Source organism: Kogia breviceps, chromosome 16 (assembly GCF_026419965.1).
Source record: "Kogia breviceps isolate mKogBre1 chromosome 16, mKogBre1 haplotype 1, whole genome shotgun sequence".
NCBI lineage: Eukaryota > Metazoa > Chordata > Mammalia > Artiodactyla > Physeteridae > Kogia > Kogia breviceps.
This window is the reverse complement of record NC_081325.1, coordinates 63,193,102-63,209,136: the sequence shown is the minus strand read 5'-3', so window position 1 is coordinate 63,209,136 and position 16,035 is coordinate 63,193,102. Positions and strand designations below refer to the sequence as shown.

Here is a 16,035-nt window from a genome sequence, read left to right as displayed (position 1 = left end):
TTATTAAGATTATGCAGATTAACCAAGCATTTCAGTGGCCATATACATGAGAAAGGGGACTACCGGCCTGTCTTAGGGTATAACTGTGACTAGTTCAGATCAACAGCCATAGTCCTGTTCCTTTCTCTTCCAAGCATGGGCACAGCAAGCAATCCTGGAATGAGAAAGGCGGGTAAATCTGCTGGGGGACTGAGAAGGCTAGTCTGCCTCATCAATGGAGAGATGCACATGGGCAGAAATGGTCCCTTTCTATGCCTCTGGGCCTTGCCCCTTTGCCTCTTGGTACTCCAGCAGCCATCTTGTTTCCATCATGGCCCTGACCTGGATAAGGGATGGAAGAGCCGAAAGATGGGGAGAACCTGGGACCGGGTGATACTGTAAACTTTCTACTTTCTCACCCCTAGAACTGCTCTATGTTGGGACTTCTTCATATGTAAAAGAGTGGTTCGCAGTGAGCATGTAAACTGGAACTCCTCTCATGCTTTCAGGGCCTTCTTTCCATAAAGGCAACGTGTGTACCCTCTGCTCTCCCCCGCTTCCCTCCTGACTCAGTACTCACTCTTCTTCAAGGAGGCATTTCCATAACCCTGCGATCAGAACACAGGATCCTATATTTTTTCTGTTTTTTTAAATTTTTTTCTTTTTATTTATTTCCTCCAGGCATGGGGGACCTTAGTTCCCGTGCCAGGGACCTGAACCCACGCCCCCTGCAGGGGAAGCACAGAGTCTTAACCACTGGACCACCAGGGAAGTCCCCATATGATCCTACTGAATGCTTTCCCAGTGCCAGGTACCCTAGTGCTGCGCACTTATCTCAGCCGTTCACTGTTCAAGGTGTCCTTAATGTCTGCTTCCCTGCTGGGATTAAAATTCCCTGGGGCCCTCTAGCCAGTCCCTGGCATGGTGACTGACACATAGTAGGTAAATAAGAACTAGTTATTGGAAAAATGAAAAACAAAAAAGCCTAAAAGAAATGGAGACTAGGTTATAAAAATAATAACCCGAATAATGTGTAAATGTGGAATCAAATTCTATTTTTCTCTGTTACTAACTGGTGCATTTGTTTAAAAATATTTGTCATCCAGGTTTATTAAAAACTCTTAAATATTTCCATCCAGGATTATTAGAATTTTTAAACCTTTACCCAAGAGTTAGCACTATGAAACCCTGTATTTACAAACATGCCATCCAGGGAGTCAACTACACTTTCAAACACTCTCATGTAAATCACCAAAAACTGAGTAATACTGGAAAAAATCTATGAAACTACTTAAAGTCTTGTTGTGTGCCAGCTCAAGAATTTAAGAGAGCAGAATTTGGTCTGCAAAAGGATATAAGCGCCAAGTTTGAAATATTAATTATTCTGTTTATACTGACAAGACAACTCTACATCACCTTGCTGGCCTTGCTAGAAGGCTTCTGAGAGATGTGAATTAAGGAGGAAAAAAAGTCTTATGATGTTACTTTTGTGGGTTTGAATATGAATTAAGACTAAGCTAATGAATTATTTTATCAATAATTCCTTCACTACAATTTTTATCCTAAACTCATATTTCTATAAAAATCTAGTGACTGAATGAATGGTAGGTCACTTTGGTTTAAAAGGACTCAATTTTATATTTTGTTAAGTGTTCATAATACTCACCCATAACTGTAAAAGAACACTAGTCACCCTCTCACATAAATTAAAATGCAATGTTTATACTACAGTATTTTAAAGGACATGACGCTGTATATTTTAAATCACTTTTGATAGTGGCCTACATTTCTGTTCACAAGCTATCACAATGTGGCACAGTTTAAAGATATAAGTTTTATGTAATAAAGTATATCAGTCAACTCAAATGAACTCTTATTCTCAACGATGACATATCATCTTCTAATTAAATCAGCTAAGATAACTCTGTTTGCAAGGATCATTCTAAAATTAATTCCCAAATCAAGAGTCTAACAAGTGGTACTCCTAAAAGTCCAGATTTTAGATTGCTTTGATACCTGGAATTAATGTGAATCTTTTAGTAACTAGTGACTTGACAAATCATAAAAAAAAAAAAAAAAAAAAAAAAAAAAAAAAAAAAAAAAAAAAATTTGAAGTTCCGCTAACTCATTTCTACCTCACAGTGTTCTTCGAGAGGATTTTAAAGACATCATCTAACTAAACAGAGGGCAAAGAAATGAGAACTCTGTGAAGCAGGCAGCTACATGGAAATTAAATTATTCATCCCAAACTAGGAGATTTAATATGTCTCCAAAAGAGTAAGACTTACCAAACACTGTTTTTTCATTTATGTTAATGTGATATCTACATGTAAAATTGAAAAAAGAGTTGGGTTAACAGCAAACGTATCAAATAAGTTGGTTTGCTGGGGAGCAGAGGGAGGGAGGGCTTTTCCCCGGGAAGCCCACCAAAAAAAGGAAAGGACTGCTGGACGAAGGCCAGACAAAATGAAACATTACATATTGTGAAATTTGAAAACAATAAAGAAAGACTAAAAATGTCACTAGTGTATCAGTGGAATATAAGAGAATGTTTTTTTAATTTTAGACTTTGAGACAGATTTTTAGATTTTTTGAGTTAAATTGATATTAAAGAGATGGGAGAGAATTTACTGCTTGCTTAATATCCAGCTATATCCCGACTCTCCAAATACCTGAGATAGGAAAAAGGTGGCAAAGTAAATTATTGAGAACAGAGTTAGTTATATTTTTTTCCTAATCTGTGGGGATAAACTTCCCTCCTCCCTCTACCCCCATGATAATTTCCTGGAGTAAGTTTTTTTGGACTAACCCAATATTCAGAAAGTAGGCCCAGTTTATTGAAAAAAACCTGACACATGTTTTTACTTTCTATCTTTCATATAACCACATCTATACAATGATCGGGAAAATGCACGAGTACACAGACAATTTAGTGGTGGTAGCGTAGCCAATTCCAGAGAACATAAAATCCAAATTCAAAGTGATTTTGAAAAATTGTAGATGTTGCAAGTAAATAGAAAAATACTCAGCTTTGAGTGAATGCATATGGTGATTGATAATACCAGGTGATAGACGTATTAGATGAGGAAAGAATTGATTTTACATGCATTCATTCGACAAATACAGAATGGCAGTGGGCAAGGTGAAGTGGATGGACTCCAGTGCCTGGGGTCAGAGTGCCTACGTTTGAATTCTAGCCTCATCGCTTGCTATCTGAGTCATCCTTGGGCAAGTTAATTATTTGTCTCTGTGTTGCTCGGTCTTTTCATCTTTAAAATGGGGATAAAGATAGCATCTAAGTTATTAGAAAAAGTCAGTAAGGCAATGTTTAATGTTTTTAAAGTAGGTAATGTTTTTCAGATAGGTGCCGGGCACATAGTGATTTCTATATAAGGGATTGTTAAGTAAAGTTGCGGTAGATAAATGAAAAACATTAACCTGTAAGCCAATAAATTACCACTAGTCAGCAACACATGCGTATTATAATTAACGACTCCAAGAAGGCTCAAAGCATAAAATAGAGGCACCATAAGCATAAAACAACATTCCCTGAATTGCCCAGACTTTTAAGCAGATGCTCTTTTCAGTTGTGAGTTCCTTTAGAAGTTTAGCGCCATCAAGATGAGTTGGATTGGAAAATGAGATAACATTTCTGATGCTGGAAGAAAAACTGGCATGTTTCACGCTGACCTGTGATCAGGATAACAGTCCTAACAAAGAACTTGATGCTACATGGCTCAGTATCTTCCCAGAAGATAGAACAAGAGAAAATAAGCAAGCACACTTTGAAGGCTTTTGGCTAGATATCTGGAAACATTTTGATACCACAAAAATTACTAAGTATTAGAATGGATTGCTGAGAGGGGCTTAAGAGTCTATTCCTTTGGAGGTCTTTGAAACAAGGACAGATAGTCTATCTGATCTGCCTGGGATGGTTTAAAATCAGGGCTGAGTGAAGATTAATGGTACAAGCTGCCCCCTGAAGGCCTCCTCTTTCCCAAGCACTCTCTGAGAGTTGAACAAAGTCACACTATTTCACAATTGTGAGTTCTGAGTAAAACTTTAATAATGTCATGATGAAACATAATGTCCTTACTACTTCTCAGTTATTTTACCAGGCAAGCTACCTGTAAATATCTTTGAGCTAGAAACAGCTCTCAAGAACCTGAAATCTGAACAGCAGTTCCTTTAAATTCATGTTCCCTGGCAGACTAATAGCACATGCTGTTTCTCAAGCAAACCAGTAAAAGTCCAAACAAGGCAAAGGATGGAAAGGAGTTGAAGGGAAGGATAGCCACTATATACTATATAATTAAAAGTAAATGGTATCAGGAACGAGGGACGAGAGGGAGATTGTGTTCATTTAATAACAGGTCACCTAAGTGATCATTTCAACAGCAATAGGTAGCACTGAGTAAAGTTTACCTTGAAAAAATGTTGATCCTTAATATACAGTTATCTTTCAATTCATTTCTTTTCCTATCAGATGTGCCTCTGACCCCCCAGTGACCTATAGCTTGAGTATTTCCACTGGCACAGAGGACAGGAGGGTTTAGGCAAACTCAACAGTGCCCTTAGTCCTAGAAAGTGATTTTAACAAAAGTGCACACATTTTAGAATTCATAGCTAATTAGCAAGCACTGTAATTGTCAAGGGGTGGAGAAAAAAAGGGGGGAAAAAAACCTCTGTAGTGAAAACTCTACTGAAGGATTTATTTTAACCACTGGCAATGTTTCAGGAAAGTCAATGGGGCCTACAGAAATCACACACACCGAAAACCTTCCCTCTGATACGAAGGAGATCTGCATCGTGGCAAGGATGAACTGTAGCCTCCTGAAAGTACCATTATCCACTAAAGAATACTGAAGCAATTTAAAAATACTTAACTATTTTCTTCTTTGGGATATCTTACCTGAAATCATATTGGGAAATATGTGTTTAAAAGACAGTTTGAAAAAGCCCAGATGAGAGGAGAAAAAGTTCCTACAAGAAGTGATCCATACTCTACACCTTTAAAAAGTTGAATTCCCTGAGATTGGGGGGGAGGGGGAGAAAAAAAGCAAAGCTGATCCTTATCAATTAATTAAAAAGAATGAAATAACAGTAGACAAAGGGGAAGGAGAGTTAAGAAACTTAAGGAGCTGCGGGGGCAGTTGCTCTCTATTCACTGATTAACAAATTAAGGAGCTCTGGAAAAGGGAGAAGAAGTGACAGGGAGAGAATAGTGGTCTTATAATTCACCACAGGTTCCGCCTCCGACTCACCAGAGGCTGCCTATGTCTGGCTCAGAATTAAAAAGGGCTCCCTGTATATAATGCTCCGCGCTGTGTGCGTGGTGTGTAAGCTGTTTTTTTCAATGCCTGTATTTCTAGAAATGTGCTCATTCCGGTGCGAGTAAAAAACCCCACTTGTAGAGTTTGTGGGTCAACCGCAATAAAACAGTAATCCCACTATGTATCGAAACCGTGATGTTTTAAGATCTCTGCAAAAAATGCTTTTCCTCCAGCGACCAGTTCTTTGGCAAAACGCAGAGAGGCTGGTGGAAATCCAGCGTTTTGACTCGACCCTCCGAGGACCCTGAGGACTCCAGCTGCCGGGTCTGAGCAGCCCGCGACCCCGGAGCGTCTCCTGGCCTCTCTCACAGCCACAGGATTACCTCTCCCCAACACGTTTCATTCACCGAGCCCCCGACAAGCTCGGGTTCGGTTGGAGCTAAGAGCCGGAAAACACGCACCCAGGCTGCCGCGCAAGTGGTCGGAGGGGCTCTCGGTGGAGGAATGCTGGTGGCGGGGGACGCGGGGTCCCAGGAGCCCGGGACGAATCCACCAGCGAGCCGCCACCCGCTTGACTCGGCTTCCCAGAGCGGGAGGCCGAGGCCGAGGCCGCTCTCAGGACGGGGCGCGGCGCCGGGTGGCCGGGGTGTCCCCGAACCGCGAGTGACCAACCGCAGTCGGGGAAGCACTGAGGAACCGTAACGGGAAAGCCCGCCCCAAATCTGAAACGGGCAGCCCACTAACTCCCCAGACCAGCCCGGAACCGCCGACGTCGGAGGCCGAGTCCCCCGGTGGGGTTCCCCGCCCCCAAAGCCTCTCCCGCCCGCGGCCCGGGCGCCGGGCGCTCTGCCTCCCCGAAGGTCAGGAGAGGGGACCGAGGGGCGAAGGGAGCCCTCCGCGTCTCTCCACCGCCCCCGCCGGCGCGAGGGCGGGAGCGTAGAAGGCGCCACTCAGACTGTGGCGCTAGGCGAACTGCGGCCGCAGTTCTTCCAAGTTTGCCTGAGCGAGCGGCGCGGGGTGGGCGCCCCGCTCGGCGATCTGCCCTAGCGCCGCGGCCGCCCCGGAGGGTGCCGGGCTCCCCGGCCCGCGCGGCCGGGGCCAACGACGAAGGGGGCGCGAGGGCGCGGGAGGGAGGGAGGGAGGGAGGGAAGGAGGGCGCTCCCGCGTGTGCACACAATGAGGCAGCCGAGACGCACACCTTCCCCCGCGGGCGAAGCCGCGGGAGCATCCGCCGCCCCGCACAGAAGCGCGGCGGCCGGGAGGGCCCCGACAGAAAAGTGAACACCAACAACTCAGCAACAGGGGGAAGGTGGAGGGCTACCGGAGGCGCGGGGAACGTGCGGCCGCCGAGGGCTGCAGCCGGCCCGGGCCGCGCGCCCGCGCTTACCTGCGATCTCCTGGTAGGGGATGTCCGCCAGGCTGAATCCCTTGGCACCGTACGCCTGGCGGACCTCGCCGCAGCTCCGAGCTTTCACATCCGCGCCGGCCGGGAGGGACAGCAGCAGCCCGGAGAGGGGAAGAATCACAGCCCCGATCCAAGAAGGCATGGTGCAACATGCAAATCCAGTTCGGTGAACCCCGGGACCCGTGCGCTCTTCACCTTGCCCCTCAAGCCGAAAGCCCGCCAGAGCCGGCGGCGCGCTCCTCGCCGCTGCCCAGCGTCACCCCCTTCCGCCAGCCGAGGGGACGAGCAGCGCAGCCCTCTGGACTATGCTCAGCAAACTTTTATAAGCCTGATGGAGGATGGCAAGCCAACCAGGGCTGGCTGGGAAAGCAGCCGCCTTGCTCCTCTGGCCCCCCAGACCGAAAACGGTACAATAAAAACGAGAAAGAGGAGGAAAAGAAATGTTTAGAAAACCACCATGGGGGTTGAGAGCTGCGATCCGAGTTCCGAGCCGCAGAATTATCTAGCGCGCGGCGAGCTCGGCTCGCGGGAGTGTGCGGCGAAGGTGGGGACGCGCGCCGGTTCTCCCGGGAGGGAGATGGACAGGCGACCGCGGAGGTGTGCGCGCGCGAGTGTGTGTCGGTGTGAGCGCGGGGCTCTTGGGGCTGCGTGTGCGTGGAGGTATGTGTTGGGGATATACGGGATCCAGGGGAAACCTCAGCTTCACACAGGCTGAGGGAGCCTGTGAGAGTCCTCCTGAAATAGGAAGAGAGAAATCCTGGAGACAGACACTGGAGGCAAGAGGGAAGGAAAAAGGAGGGGCGGGAGAGAAACGTGCTACACATTGCACAGCCGAAATTCTGAGGCAGAGTCGAAGGCAAAACCTGGACTGGATTTCTTTCTACTCGGTAGAAGAAGGGAGGGGGAAAAAACAGGAAAGGTTCCTATTTTCTCATTCCCTGAACATCCTTCATGCCGATCCGAAATGCTACCTTTAAATGCCATAACAAAGACATCTAGACACAAAAAGCATTTTGCAGTTATTAACTTACGTTAGTAAACTATATTTTTGTGGACGTAAAGGACAACACATTTCCAATTGTTGCTCTAAATATGAGAAACAATTCACGACCTACTGAAACCCAAAGCCAGCGTAGAAATGAACACTTATAGGGGAAACGCAAATAGGAGGGTACAGTCACTACTCTAATTGCTGGTCTCATTTCTCTTTGACTTTGTTTTTATTTTGTAAAGGCAGTTCAGGCACACATGAGAGACCAGTAATTTTTCTTTTCAGATTTTGGGTTCTGGACTCAAATGTCCCCCTTTTAAATTTCAAATATTACATACTCTTGGATCAAAAATCATGATCTTAGGTTTCTAGTGTGTGGAGGAACAGGCAAGCTAAGGAAAAGCAAAGCAAGGAAGCAGTGAGAAAATGAGGGAGCAGGGGTCTTTGGGGTACATGAAGGAAGATATTGGGGAGGGAAGTGAGGTCTTCCTTCCCTCTCTTCAAATACTCTCACGTACTAGACTTACTGTTTTCTTCCAAGTTAACAGAATTCTCAAGTGGAGAATCAATTCACTTATTTCTTCCTGTCTTATACTCAAGTTCTGTGAAATGGGATAAATATGAAAATTCTTATCAATCTTCTTATGTTAATGAACTCTGCTGGGCAGAAGTATGTGTTGAAACCCAAAGCTCATGCAACTACTGGGGTAGTTAAATCCAAGGCCAAATAAACGAAGAAATGTTTAAAAGGTGATGCTTACTCGAGTGGCTGTATGTATTTAGGTCAGCACATTATTCAGAGATAACTATTGGGTAATGTCCAGCTTTTGGGAGCTTACCTATAAAGCTATGTTTTTCAGATGACAGCTATTAATGACCAGAATGACTCATGAAATTTGTCATTCTGTTTGTTACCACCGTCACAGTCATAATCATCTACATCATCATTACAACACATTAGGTACCTCTTCTTCCTCTCTCTAATTAATTCCTTCTCTTTTACTCCACCAAAAAGACTCCTGCGTTTAAGATCCAACCTGATTGAAACTAAGGAAATGCTTAAAAATGAGGTTCTCTTATTTACAATTGGAGTTTTTTCTTCTTGAAAACTCCATAGCTAAATATATCTTTCTGAAAACAACACTCACATATTTTTTTCTCTTAAAATTTTAGCACAATGTTTGCCTTCGTGATATTGTACTAACTGGCAGAACTTAAGTGACTGCACTTATTTCCCTCAAAGTCCAAAATCAAGATGAGAACAAAATATACTCTAGTGTCTTTGTGGACAAAGGATAAGTTGGGTGGGATTAGGAATTGCTATAGCCAAGTCATTATTTCCATGATATTTGACGTGACCTTCAACCTTCTGTTTCTGTCAGAGCCAGGTGGTGGGTATTTCACACTCCAAAGGAAGGGGGTAAATACACACATAATTTATCCTCTCATCTCCCACTGGGACTCACTGTAATTTATCCTTACTCTAGCAGTATATAGCAAATAATACAATAGAAAGGACACTTGAAGTGGAGGAAGAATAGCTAAAAACATAGTATATGTGTTTTAAATTATTTGAAAATCAATCCTGAAGTATTTCATGAGCATTCAATGCAACTGTACAACACTAGGTTATTGTACGTAGCTCCTACACTTGTACCAAGGCTAGTATGGAAAAAAATTATAACTTAATCAGACATAGATGAGTTTAATCCCATCAGGAGGGTGAAATAATTTAAGGTAAGTTTGTAAATTCCAATCAGACCAAAGAATTAAGTAACTTGCTTTACTGATGCTCTCAAACCCTGCGTGTAGTCCACTCACTGCGTGCTGTAGCACTACTAGTAGTAGTGAAGTGGTGTAAGAAAGTCAAACTTGCCAGCTAAGGGCAACAGCAGAGCCTAGATGAGGTATTGGAATGAGACTCGAAGGTCATGGACGTTTATAGAAGAGGCCTGACTAGAAAGATGAGAACTCATATTAAGGAGAAGTTGGTGTTTGATTTAGGTAGGAAAAAGAAGGTTAGCTGAAGGACTTGAACCCTGGCAGTAATGTTTATATTGTACGTAATAGAAAAAAAGAACGTGAAGAACATCAGACCAAAGGAAGCAAGCACATAGAAGCAAGAGAAAGGTAAGTAGAAGAAACACATAGAACTCTACCACAATGGTCAAGACTTCAGGTGGCTGAGACCAGAACAGGAAGATAGTAAATGGAAAGATGGTGAAGATAAATTTTGCAGAAAGGATTAGGATGATTTGGTCCTTGGTTCAATACACACAAAAAATTATTAAAAAGTTATTTTTAAATTGTTAGCCTACATACAGTGGAATATTACTCAGCTGTAAAAAGAAATGAAATTGAGTTATTTGCAGTGAGGTGGATGGACCTAGAGACTGTCATACAGAGTGAATTAAGTCAGAAAGAGAAAAACATACCATATGCTAACACATATATATGGAATCTAAAAAAAAATGGTTCTGAAGAACCTAGCGGCAGGACAGGAATAAAGACGCAGATGTAGAGAATGGACCTGAGGACACGGGGAGTGGGAAGGGTAAGCTGGGACGAAGTGAGAGTGGCATGGACATATACACACTACCAAATGTAAAATAGATAGCTAGTGGGAAGCAGCCGCATAGCACAGGGAGATCAGCTCGGCGCGGGCCTCTCACTGTTGTGGCCTCTCCCGTTGCGGAGCACAGGCTCCGGACACGCAGGCTCAGCGGCCATGGCTCACGGGCCCAGCCTCTCCGCGGCACGTGGGATCCTCCCGGACCGGGGCACGAACCCCCGTCCCCTGCATCGGCAGGCGGACTCTCAACCACTGCGCCACCAGGGAAGCCCCAACTTCTTAACTTCTTGTTAAATGATTCGTAAATATCCTGTAGTTTATGCCACTGTCATTTGGTTACTCTGCTATTTACAAATGAAAGCAAAATTAATGTATATAGCAACCTAAAGGAAAAACAAAGGAAGTGAAGGCAGCAGACAGGGGTTAGTTGCAAATATAAGAAGCAAACAAAACTGAGGTGCCATCATGGAATCCAAGTTAGAAGATTTTCAAACATGAAGCAAACCCCAGAGGATGTCAAAGCCAAGGAAGATGGAGAAAATGGTCCTTGGACGATGATAAAGAGGCTTACTGGAAACTGCAACAGAAACATTTTAGTAAAGTAATGGGGTAGATGCCATACCACATGGAATTGTATATGAAGTAGGTGGAGAGAATACTGAAACATCATGTATGACTGATTACCATCGTGTGGCAACTCTACGTGGAAGTGGGAAGGGGTAGCCAGGGAGTGCTTTCCCGGGGAAGCTCCTAAGGCTACAGGCAAGAAAAGGAGACTAGACATAGAAAGAGATTGAAATTTAATATATTATTTGGTAGGTTGATTTAAAATATTCCTCTTTCTTGGGCTTCCCTGGTGGCGCAGTGGTTGGGAGACCGCCTGCCGATGCAGGGGATGGGGGTTCGTGCCCCGGTCCGGGAAGATCCCACATGCCGCGGAGCGGCTGGGCCCGTGAGCCATGGCCTCTGGGCCTGCGCGTCCAGGGCCTGTGCTCCGCAACAGGAGAGGCCACGACAGTGGGAGGCCCGCGTACCACAAAATAAATAAATAAAATAAAATATTCCTCTTTCTTATCTGCATTCTATAAGCTTTGTACAGTAAATGTGAGTTCTTTTTATGATGAGAAAGATATCGTTTTACAGTGAATATGTCACGCTTTTAACAAATGCAGATGATGATGCTATTTGTGCCATGTTTTGCAAAGTAAAGGTGTTTTACCGTTATCTCATATATGTAAAACAAATGGGCGTTTATACTTCTTACAAAAAGGTAACAACTTTGTGGTATGAAATTTTTGTTGTTGATAATATTTTTTAAAAGCCGTGAATCAGAAAAGAAAAAAGAAGGTAATTACACAGGTTACTATTCTTTCGCTCAGTTATACCAATTCCTGAATGCGAAGCTGGATGTATTTTAAGGTTTTTTTTCTTTTCTTTGTGTGTTTAGATCAAGTAGGACAAATAAGTTCAAATGAGATCTTATGAAAATAAGAGAATGGACTTCAAGTGTCTATTACACATCTCAGCTTGGCACAAATCAAAATCTCTTATTTAACCTGCCTCTTGAAAAACAAGGGCCTGTAGTGAAAAAGCGGTCAGAAATTTAACAACAGTAGCTCTTCCAGGTGCCTGGATAATGGCAAGGTTGCTGAGTTACAGAGAAAGGTAAACTTGGGTAAATAATGACCAGAAGAGGTAAAAATAATTTTTCATTTTTCTTATCAAGTTTTATACCAAACCAGATGCTAACAGTCCATTTAACATTTATCGAGCCTTAAGAATTTACCTAGTACTAATATAAACCCATTAAAATTATCCCTTTAGGGCAGCTGAGAACCAGCTGGGTTGCTAATGATCTCTTGGGATAAGCCAAACACGAAGGGACCACAGATTTTTCTTGTCTTGCAATATTAGTCTAAGGCTCTGAAGCCAGAGCTATTTAGCTTCCGAGGAGAGAATCGTGTGATCTGCTTCATCAGATTTTTGCCTAATAGTTATGTCAGAGTTTAGCAAAGAGAATTGAAAGAGCTCTAATTATTTAATTATCTTTAGTTTTCATATATGTATGCTGGAAACATAAACAATGATGAAAGTTTTCATGTATTCTTAAGCACTACTCATATTTACTTGAAATATTAAGTCATCAAGAAGGCATAAACAGAAAATATGTTAAAGCATAACAATGATTTATACTCTATTTAAAATTTTTCATATTTATTAATGATCCAGAAATCTACTCTCCATTGATTGTGAGTTTCATGCCTAGAAATACATCTTAAGCTATTAAGTACATTTAAATATTAAGTAACAAAATATTTTTTCAAAATCAGTGTTAAGACCTCTTTCTGCCTTGGAACAATCTTGGGAAATGGCATACTAGCTAAGCATCATTTTAGACCATCATTAGAAAATCTTATTATACATAAGGAAGAGAGTTTCGTTCTGACTTTATGGCTCACAATATTAATAGATGCATTCAACGATGTCATTATTTAAAGCTCATGTGTTTTTGAAGTGTTTCCAAATCAGATATGTAAATGTAAAAGTGACACAAATGAAAATCCTATTGCAGGTTAATAAACTTGCATTTTTGTAGTTCATAAAAGAAGATCATTTAACCTTGTCTTGTTATAAATTCAGATATTAATGTTATGAGAGATGATTCTGTAGCTAAGCAGTAATTTTACATCCCTAGATTATTTTTTTTTTTTTTTTTTTTTTTTTTTTTTTTTTTGCGGTATGCGGGCCTCTCACTGTTGTGGCCTCTCCCGTTGCGGAGCACAGGCTCCGGACGCACAGGCTCAGCGGCCATGGCTCACGGGCTTAGTTGCTCCGCGGCATGTGGGATCTTCCCGGACCAGGGCACGAACCCGTGTCTCCTGCATCGGCAGGCGGACTCTCAACCACTGCGCCACCAGGGAAGCCCATCCCTAGATTATTGGAACCATACATCTTGGCAGTCATTACTCTAGTTCTTCTGCTTTTGTGAAAGATGAATGGAGCTTTGTGTAGTTTTCAGATCATCTGGCACCATAAACAATGACATTCCTTAAGGCAAATGGATGACAACACAGGCTAATTTGACAGAGGATAGCTCTCCTTGCTAACTTTCATCAATGGAATACCTTAATTCTCTATATTAAAATGGTTTCTCAAATTTTAAAAGCTCTGAGTTAATTAACTATCATTAATTAGTTCAGCATTAAATAAGCAGTATGTCAGACTTGTTTTTTGGAAAAAAACTGATATGAACCCATAGAATATTGCTGTTATTAACTATTTTACTACATAGAGGTCTCTGCTCTTAACTTCAGCTTAGAAGGGCCCTGCTCTGAAGGAACAGGAAGATAATTTTCTGATTAGGCTTTTTTTTTAACCTAATATTTCTACATAAGAAGAGGATGAAAACAAACAAAAAGTTACTTAGATAAATAAATGAGAAAAATTCTTTGGTTGATGAGAGTCGGAAGAAATCCAAAGAAATTTTAAAAGACATTAATGTGATTAAACTTTGCTATTGATGATCGTACTTTGATATCAAGTTACTTTTAATAATGGAAGGCAATCTGAATATTCTAAAATTCAATAATCAACATATTCATAGCTTTTAATTTGGAGAGTTTTCTAATAGCTTCTAATTATAATGATTAAATTCATTCAAGCTTGCTGTAAGTTAGCATAGATACTAGAAAGGAAAAAAGGAAGTGAAAAATTTGAATGGGTTCTTCTGCATCTACTGGTGTTCAAGTCAATAAAACTTCTTTGTTAAGTGTCACACCATAAAGCAGTATTATTTTTTTCTGTAGAAAGCAGGTGAAGGAGGTTAGAGGCAACGTTTTCTTAAGGCCAAGTAGAACAGTTAACTCTTCTCTCTTGAGGGGCTATAGTCCCACAGATCTCAGCTCGAAACTATACAAAGACTATTGGTCATAAGAAAAAAAGGGTAGGAGTCAACAGCCAGGTTGTATTTGTGTATGGCCTCTACAAAGAAAAACTCAGTCTTAATAGAACCAGTAAATAGTGTCAATCCGGTAGCATATCAATAACTTCATTGATACATTTTACTTGATCATTTGACAAAGATTATGATCATGTTATTTAAAGGTTTCACTTGAAGAAGCCAGGCTAATTCCTTAAATAAAAACAACAAAAAAACTGATTCAATTATAGCAAATGTCATCTCTTCTGCAAGTTACAAGGACATTGTTTTCAATAATAATTCTTATTTATATAGGTTTTCAAACTCTACTGATTCACCTTCATGGTTGGAATGAATATACATGGACATCAGAAGTATAAAGAAAATTTATTTCCTCAACTTAGTCATTGCTCTGAATAATAAGTAGAATTTATCAATAAAATATGCTCCCTATCAAGTCAGGAAAACAGCTTCTTGGTGTGTCCAGAAAAATCCTCTAACATATTCTCTGTCAATGCTAACATTTTCATTAAGAATTTTATGATTAAGTGATCTTTTTAGTTAAGATTAAAATGTTCACAGATGTACTCTCTTCACCCACATAGAGCAAAGTTTTCTAACCAGTTTATAGCTACACTACACCCAAACTTTGTCACATTTTAAAAAATCAGTAAACATTAAGGAAAAGAGTCATAAATCATAAGGCTTACAGCCTGCATAACAAATACAAACTAGCAATAATTTTTAGATCTATGCTTAAGAGAATAGCACTGATCATGATATGTGTTGTTTATTGGTAAGTCAAAGTCTAGATAAACTTAATTCCACTGAATGTATATAAAACATTTATGGCCAACATCCTCCATTTTTTATCAGCCACAAACAAGCAGAAGATATTTAATTTCATATAAAACATCACCATTTTTTAAAGAAGAATATGGTCTTATTTGTGTTCATAGCCTGAATTCACTTCCAAGCAATCATTTCTCACACTCACCTCTGTATTAACTTCACACATTTTGTTACATTTCAGGGGGATATAATTAAATATTTGGGATGGAGTAAACCTAGTGTATTTTTTACATTACTTGGAGAAAAGAAAAAGTCTGACTTTGGAAGCTGGAAGTTCCATCCACTAACGATCTGTTTCCAGGGAGGTGTCTGAAGGAAGCAAAGAAGCACATAGCAATACTCTCAGTTTTCTCCTGATGTTCATCTGCAGTTATAGTCAATCAATGTTGAGGACATTACTAAGCAATCCAGTGCTGTTTGCTTTTAATTGGTAAACTATCTTCCAAAAATAACATCTTCAGGCTTCACAACACCCTAGTCATAGAGCCATTAAAGAATGAATGTCTTTACTGTACGGGAGGACCTCTATGAATAATGAATAGGGCTCTATTTTTCCTGGGAAACAAACATGCACGTACTGGTGTGTCCTTGGTAATGAACAGCATTGTGAGTGTGCATAACATAGAAGGACATTCCACTTGTTCTGACGTCTACCTTAATTTCAGTAGATAACTGATTCTAAAACCCCTAGAGAGTCAAACAACCATATTCTAAACGTGTAACCCGCTGCCTGGCTTCTAGGTTGCTTTCATGAGTTCTAAATGATGACTTAGTACAAAAATTGAAGAGATGATGGATCGTGTTACAGTCTTGAAGGGGCAAGACTGGCTTACACAAATTCAGGAGGAAAAGAAAAGAATATTTGAACATGGTATTTAAGAAACTCTAATTTCATCTTTATTCTAAACTTCATGAAATCAGAGTTGAACCATGATTCTCCGAGGCACACGTGAAAAGTTGTGCTGTGCAAAGTGCAACCAAATTTAGATATTTGTGCAAGAGATATTTCACAAAATAACTAATGAAAAGTAAGATCTAAGATTG

General features: G+C 41.3%; 1 protein-coding gene across 2 annotated transcripts in view; it reads right to left on the bottom strand.

Annotated features, from left to right (window-relative positions):
- The window catches only part of GPC6 (glypican 6), a 1,090,913-nt gene extending 1,083,491 nt beyond the window's left edge, over positions 1-7,422 (bottom strand). The window contains exon 1 of one of the 2 annotated variants that reach the window (XM_059042316.2): positions 6,640-7,422. In XM_059042316.2, the coding sequence (XP_058898299.1) occupies positions 6,640-6,799 (160 nt within the window). In that variant the 5' untranslated portion in view covers positions 6,800-7,422. The remainder of the gene's footprint in view (positions 1-6,639) is intronic. The other variant, XM_067016260.1, reaches the window with a different exon arrangement.
- Between the last annotated feature and the right edge of the window lie 8,613 nt (positions 7,423-16,035).